This window comes from Dermochelys coriacea, chromosome 2, assembly GCF_009764565.3.
Source record: "Dermochelys coriacea isolate rDerCor1 chromosome 2, rDerCor1.pri.v4, whole genome shotgun sequence".
In the NCBI taxonomy this organism is placed as follows: Eukaryota; Metazoa; Chordata; order Testudines; family Dermochelyidae; genus Dermochelys; species Dermochelys coriacea.
Window position 1 is genome coordinate 202,756,099 of NC_050069.1, and position 7,146 is coordinate 202,763,244.

A 7,146-nucleotide genomic window follows, 5' to 3' on the forward strand; every position below is an offset into this window, starting at 1 on the left:
TTAACCATCAGAGGAGTGAAGTTTTGGAATAGCCTTCCAAGGGAAGCAGTGGGGGCAAAAGATCTATCTGGTTTTAAGATTCTACTTGATAAGTTTATGGAGGAGATGGTATGATGGGATAATGGGATTTTGGTAAGTAATTGATCTTTAAATATTCAGGGTAAATAGGCCAAATCCCCTGAGATGGGATATTAGATGGATGGGATCTGAGTTACTATAGAAAATTCTTTCCTGGGTATCTGGCTGGTGAATCTTGCCCATATGCTCAGGGTTTAGCTGATTGCCATATTTGGGGTTGGGAAGGAATTTTCCTCCAGGGCAGATTGGAGAGGCCCTGGAGGTTTTCGCCTTCCTCTGTAGCATGGGGCATGGTTGACTTGAGGGAGGCTTCTCTGCTCCTTGAAGTCTTTGAACCATGATTTAAGGACTTCAATAGCTCAGACATGGGTGAGGTTTTTCATAGGAGTGGGTGGGTGAGATTCTGTGGCCTGCGCTGTGCAGGAGGTCGGACTAGATGATCAGAATGGTCCCTTTTGACCTTAGTATCTATGAATCTATGAATCTATGTATGGGGTCAGGATGCTGCGGGGGATGTGGGCAGAGGCGGATGGGATCAGGGTGCTGCGGGGGATGCGGGCAGAGGCGGATGGGGTCAGGATGCTGCGGGGGATGCGGGCAGAGGCGGATGGGGTCAGGATGCTGCGGGGGATGCGGGCAGAGGCGGATGGGGTCAGGGTGCTGCGGGGGATGCAGGCAGAGGGCGGATGGGGTCAGGACGGTGCGGGGGATGCGGGCAGAGGGCGGATGGGGTCAGGATGGTGCGGGGGATGCGGGCAGAGGGCGGATGGGGTCAGGGTGCTGCGGGGGATGCGGGCAGAGGCGGACGGGGTCAGGGGGTGCGGGGGATGAGGGCAGAGGCGGACGGGATCAGGCGGTGCGGGGGATGCGGGCAGAGGCGGACGGGGTCAGGCGGTGCGGGGGATGCGGGCAGAGGCGGAGGGGATCAGGCGGTGCGGGGATGCGGGCAGAGGCGGAGGGGATCAGGCGGTGCGGGGGATGCGGGCAGAGGCGGACGGGGTCAGGCGGTGCGGGGGATGCGGGCAGAGGCGGACGGGGTCAGGCGGTGTGGGGGATGCGGGCAGAGGCGGACGGGGTCAGGCGGTGCGGGGGATGCGGGCAGAGGCGGACGGGATGAGGCGGTGCGGGGGATGCGGGCAGAGGCGGACGGGATGAGGCGGTGCGGGGGATGCGGGCAGAGGCGGACGGGGTCAGGCGGTGCGGGGGATGCGGGCAGAGGCGGACGGGGTCAGGGGCTGCGGGGGATGCGGGCAGAGGCGGACGGGGTCAGGCGGTGCGGGGATGCGGGCAGAGGCGGAGGGGATCAGGCGGTGCGGGGGATGCGGGCAGAGGCGGACGGGTCAGGGGCTGCGGGGGATGCGGGCAGAGGCGGACGGGGTCAGGCGGTGCGGGGGATGCGGGCAGAGGCGGACGGGGTCAGGGGCTGCGGGGGATGCGGGCAGAGGCGGGCGGGTCAGGCGGTGCGGGGGATGCGGGCAGAGGCGGGCGGGGTCAGGCGGTGCGGGGGATGCGGGCAGAGGCGGACGGGGTCAGGGGCTGCGGGGGATGCGGGCAGAGGCGGACGGGGTCAGGCGGTGCGGGGGATGCGGGCAGAGGCGGACGGGGTCAGGGGCTGCGGGGGATGCGGGCAGAGGCGGACGGGGTCAGGCGGTGCGGGGGATGCGGGCAGAGGCGGACGGGGTCAGGCGGTGCGGGGGATGCGGGCAGAGGCGGACGGGGTCAGGGGCTGCGGGGGATGCGGGCAGAGGCGGACGGGGTCAGGGGCTGCGGGGGATGCGGGCAGAGGCGGACGGGGTCAGGCGGTGCGGGGGATGCGGGCAGAGGCGGACGGGGTCAGGGGCTGCGGGGGATGCGGGCAGAGGCGGACGGGGTCAGGCGGTGCGGGGGATGCGGGCAGAGGCGGACGGGGTCAGGGGATGCGGGCAGAGGCGGACGGGGTCAGGCGCTGCGGGGGATGCGGGCAGAGGCGGACGGGGTCAGGCGGTGCGGGGGATGCGGGCAGAGGCGGACGGGGTCAGGGGCTGCGGGGGATGCGGGCAGAGGCGGACGGGGTCAGGCGGTGCGGGGGATGCGGGCAGAGGCGGACGGGGTCAGGCGGTGCGGGGGATGCGGGCAGAGGCGGGCGGGGTCAGGCGGTGCGGGGGATGCGGGCAGAGGCGGGCGGGGTCAGGCGGTGCGGGGGATGCGGGCAGAGGCGGACGGGGTCAGGCGGCTGCGGGGGATGCGGGCAGAGGCGGACGGGGTCAGGCGGTGCGGGGGATGCGGGCAGAGGCGGACGGGTCAGGGGCTGCGGGGGATGCGGGCAGAGGCGGACGGGGTCAGGCGGTGCGGGGGATGCGGGCAGAGGCGGACGGGGTCAGGCGGTGCGGGGATGCGGGCAGAGGCGGACGGGGTCAGGGGCTGCGGGGATGCGGGCAGAGGCGGAGGGGATCAGGCGGTGCGGGGGATGCGGGCAGAGGCGGACGGGGTCAGGCGGTGCGGGGGATGCGGGCAGAGGCGGACGGGGTCAGGCGGTGCGGGGGATGCGGGCAGAGGCGGACGGGGTCAGGCGGTGCGGGAGATGCGGGCAGAGGCGATCCGGGGGTGCGGGGGATGCGGGCAGAGGCGGACGGGATCAGGGGGTGCGGGGGATGCGGGCAGAGGCGGCCGGGGTCAGGGGCTGCGGGGGATGCGGGCAGAGCGGACGGGGTCAGGCGGTGCGGGGGATGCGGGCAGAGGCGGACGGGATCAGGCGGTGCGGGGGATGCGGGCAGAGGCGGACGGGGTCAGGCGGTGCGGGGGATGCGGCAGAGGCGGACGGGGTCAGGCGGTGCGGGGGATGCGGGCAGAGGCGGACGGGGTCAGGCGGTGCGGGGGATGCGGGCAGAGGCGGACGGGGTCAGGCGGTGCGGGGGATGCGGGCAGAGGCGGACGGGGTCAGGGGTTGCGGGGGATGCGGGCAGAGGCGGACGGGGTCAGGCGGTGCGGGGGATGCGGGCAGAGGCGGACGGGGTCAGGCGGTGCGGGGGATGCGGGCAGACGCGGACGGGGTCAGGGGCTGCGGGGGATGCGGGCAGACGCGGACGGGGTCAGGCGGTGCGGGGGATGCGGGCAGAGGCGACGGGGTCAGGCGGTGCGGGGGATGCGGGCAGAGGCGGACGGGGTCAGGGGTTGCGGGGGATGCGGGCAGAGGCGGACGGGATTAGGCGGTGCGGGGGATGCGGGCAGAGGCGGACGGGATCAGGCGGTGCGGGGGATGCGGGCAGAGGCGGACGGGGTCAGGGGGTGCGGGGGATGAGGGCAGAGGCGGACGGGGTCAGGGTGCTGCGGGGGATGCGGGCAGAGGCGGACGGGGTCAGGGGTTGCGGGGGATGCGGGCAGAGGCGGACGGGGTCAGGGGTGCGGGGGATGCGGGCAGAGGCGGACGGGGTCAGGCGGTGCGGGGGATGCGGGCAGAGGCGGACGGGGTCAGGGGTTGCGGGGGATGCGGGCAGAGGCGGACGGGATTAGGCGGTGCGGGGGATGCGGGCAGAGGCGGACGGGGTCAGGCGTGCGGGGGATGCGGGCAGAGGCGGACGGGGTCAGGCGGTGCGGGGGATGCGGGCAGAGGCGGACGGGGTCAGGGGTGCGGGGGATGCGGGCAGAGGCGGACGGGGTCAGGCGGTGCGGGGGATGCGGGCAGAGGCGGACGGGGTCAGGGTTGCGGGGATGCGGGCAGAGGCGGACGGGTCAGGGGTTGCGGGGGATGCGGGCAGAGGCGGACGGGGTCAGGGGCTGCGGGGGATGCGGGCAGAGGCGGACGGGGTCAGGCGGTGCGGGGGATGCGGGCAGAGGCGGACGGGGTCAGGCGGTGCGGGGGATGCGGCAGAGGCGGACGGGGTCAGGGGCTGCGGGGGATGCGGGCAGAGGCGGACGGGTCAGGCGGTGCGGGGGATGCGGGCAGAGGCGGGCGGGGTCAGGCGTTGCGGGGGATGCGGGCAGAGGCGGACGGGGTCAGGGGCTGCGGGGGATGCGGGCAGAGGCGGACGGGGTCAGGCGGTGCGGGGGATGCGGGCAGAGGCGGACGGGGTCAGGCGGTGCGGGGGATGCGGGCAGAGGCGGACGGGGTCAGGGGCTGCGGGGGATGCGGGCAGAGGCGGACGGGGTCAGGCGGTGCGGGGGATGCGGGCAGAGGCGGACGGGGTCAGGGGCTGCGGGGGATGCGGGCAGAGGCGGACGGGGTCAGGCGGTGCGGGGGATGCGGGCAGAGGCGGACGGGGTCAGGCGGTGCGGGGGATGCGGGCAGAGGCGGACGGGGTCAGGGGTTGCGGGGGATGCGGGCAGAGGCGGACGGGGTCAGGGGATGCGGGCAGAGGCGGACGGGGTCAGGCGGTGCGGGAGATGCGGGCAGAGGCGGACGGGGTCAGGCGGTGCGGGGGATGCGGGCAGAGGCGGAGGGGATCAGGCGGTGCGGGGGATGCGGGCAGAGGCGGGCGGGGTCAGGCGGTGCGGGGGATGCGGGCAGGCGGACGGGGTCAGGGGATGCGGGCAGAGGCGGACGGGGTCAGGCGGTGCGGGAGATGCGGGCAGAGGCGGACGGGATCAGGGCTGCGGGGATGCGGGCAGAGCGGACGGGGTCAGGCGGTGCGGGGGATGCGGGCAGAGGCGGACGGGGTCAGGCGGTGCGGGGATGCGGGCAGAGGCGGACGGGTCAGGGGCTGCGGGGGATGCGGGCAGAGGCGGACGGGGTCAGGCGGTGCGGGGGATGCGGGCAGAGGCGGAGGGGATCAGGCGGTGCGGGGGATGCGGGCAGAGGCGGCGGGGTCAGGGGCTGCGGGGGATGCGGGCAGAGGCGGACGGGGTCAGGCGGTGCGGGGGATGCGGGCAGAGGCGGACGGGGTCAGGGGCTGCGGGGGATGCGGGAGAGGCGGACGGGGTCAGGCGGTGCGGGGGATGCGGGCAGAGCGGAGGGGATCAGGCGGTGCGGGGATGCGGCAGAGGCGGGCGGGTCAGGGGCTGCGGGGGATGCGGGCAGAGGCGGACGGGGTCAGGCGGTGCGGGGGATGCGGGCAGAGGCGGACGGGTCAGGGGCTGCGGGGGATGCGGGCGAGGCGGACGGGTCAGGCGGGGTGGGGATGCGGGCAGAGGCGGACGGGTCAGGGGGTGCGGGGGATGCGGGCAGAGGCGGACGGGGTCAGGCGGTGCGGGGGATGCGGGCAGAGGCGGAGGGGATCAGGCGGTTGCGGGGGATGCGGGCAGAGGCGACGGGGTCAGGGGCTGCGGGGGTGCGGGCAGAGGCGGACGGGGTCAGGCGGTGCGGGGATGCGGGCAGAGGCGGACGGGGTCAGGGGTTGCGGGGGATGCGGGCAGAGGCGGACGGGGTCAGGGGCTGCGGGGGATGCGGGCAGAGGCGGACGGGGTCAGGCGGTGCGGGGGATGCGGGCAGAGGCGGACGGGTCGGGGTTGCGGGGGATGCGGGCAGAGGCGGACGGGGTCAGGGGCTGCGGGGATGCGGGCAGAGGCGGACGGGGTCAGGCGGTGCGGGGGATGCGGGCAGAGGCGGACGGGGTCAGGCGGTGTGGGGGATGCGGGCAGAGGCGGACGGGGTCAGGCGGTGCGGGGGATGCGGGCAGAGGCGGAGGGGATCAGGCGGTGCGGGGGATGCGGGCAGAGGCGGACGGGTCAGGGGCTGCGGGGGATGCGGCAGAGCGGACGGGGTCAGGCTGCGGGAGATGCGGGCAGAGGCGGACGGGGTCAGGGGCTGCGGGGATGCGGGCAGAGGCGGACGGGTCAGGCGGTGCGGGGGATGCGGGCAGAGGCGGACGGGGTCAGGGGCTGCGGGGGATGCGGGCAGAGGCGACGGGGTCAGGCGGTGCGGGGGATGCGGGCAGAGGCGGAGGGGATCAGGCGGTGCGGGGGATGCGGGCAGAGGCGGACGGGGTCAGGGCTGCGGGGGCTGGCAGAGGCGGACGGGGTCAGCGGTGCGGGGGATGCGGCAGAGGCGGACGGGTCAGGCTGTGGGGATGCGGGCAGAGGCGGACGGGGTCAGGCGGCGCGGGGGATGCGGCAGAGGCGGAGGGGATCAGGCGGTGCGGGGATGCGGGCAGAGGCGGACGGGTCAGGGGCTGCGGGGATGCGGGCAGAGGCGGACGGGGTCAGGCGGTGCGGGGGATGCGGGCAATGCGGACGGGGTCAGGGGCTGCGGGGATGCGGGCAAGGCGGACGGGGATCAGGCGTGCGGGGATGCGGCAGAGGCGGACGGGGTCAGGGGCTGCGGGGATGCGGGCAGAGGCGGACGGGGTCAGGCGGTGCGGGGATGCGGGCAGAGGCGGACGGGTCAGGCGGTGCGGGTGGATGCGGCAGAGGCGGACGGGGTCAGGGTTTGCGGGGGATGCGGCAGAGGCGGACGGGTGGGGGCTGCGGGGGATGCGGGCAGAGGCGGACGGGGTCAGGCGGTGCGGGGGATGCGGGCAGAGGCGGAGGATCAGGCGGTGCGGGGGCGGGCAGAGGCGGACGGGGTCAGGGCTGCGGGGATGCGGCAGAGGCGGACGGGGTCAGGCGGTGCGGGGATGCGGGCAGAGGCGGACGGGGTCAGGGGCTGCGGGGATGCGGGCAGAGGCGGAGGGATCAGGCGTGCGGGGATGCGGGCAGAGGCGGACGGGTCAGGCTGCGGGGGATGCGGGCAGAGGCGGACGGGTCAGCGTGCGGGGAGCGGGCAGAGGCGACTGTCAGGGGTTGCGGGGATGCGGGCAGAGGCGGACGGGGTCAGGGTCTGCGGGGATGCGGGCAGAGGCGGACGGGTCAGGCGGTGCGGGGGATGCGGGCAGAGGCGGATGGTCAGGCGTGCGGGGATGCGGGCAGAGGCGGACGGGTCAGGGCTGGGGGATGCGGCAGAGGGACGGGTCAGCGGTGCGGGAGATGCGGCAGAGGCGACGGGTCAGGGCGTGCGGGGATGCGGGCAGAGGCGGACGGGTCAGGCGGTGCGGGGATGCGGGCAGAGCGGACGGGGTCAGGGGCTGCGGGGATGCGGGCAGAGGCGACGGGTCAGGCGGTGCGGGGATGCGGGCAGAGGCGGAGGGGATCAGCGTGCGGGGGATGCGTGCAGAGGAG

At 74.9% G+C, this 7,146-nt stretch overlaps 1 protein-coding gene across 1 annotated transcript in view; it reads left to right on the top strand.

Moving 5' to 3' along the window:
• Nucleotides 1-591: 591 nt before the first annotated feature.
• The window catches only part of EFHB (EF-hand domain family member B), a 40,211-nt gene continuing 33,656 nt past the window's right edge, over nucleotides 592-7,146 (top strand). Inside the window, exon 1 of the mRNA XM_038391519.2 lies at nucleotides 592-729. Within this exon, the coding sequence (XP_038247447.2) occupies nucleotides 592-729 (138 nt within the window). The remainder of the gene's footprint in view (nucleotides 730-7,146) is intronic.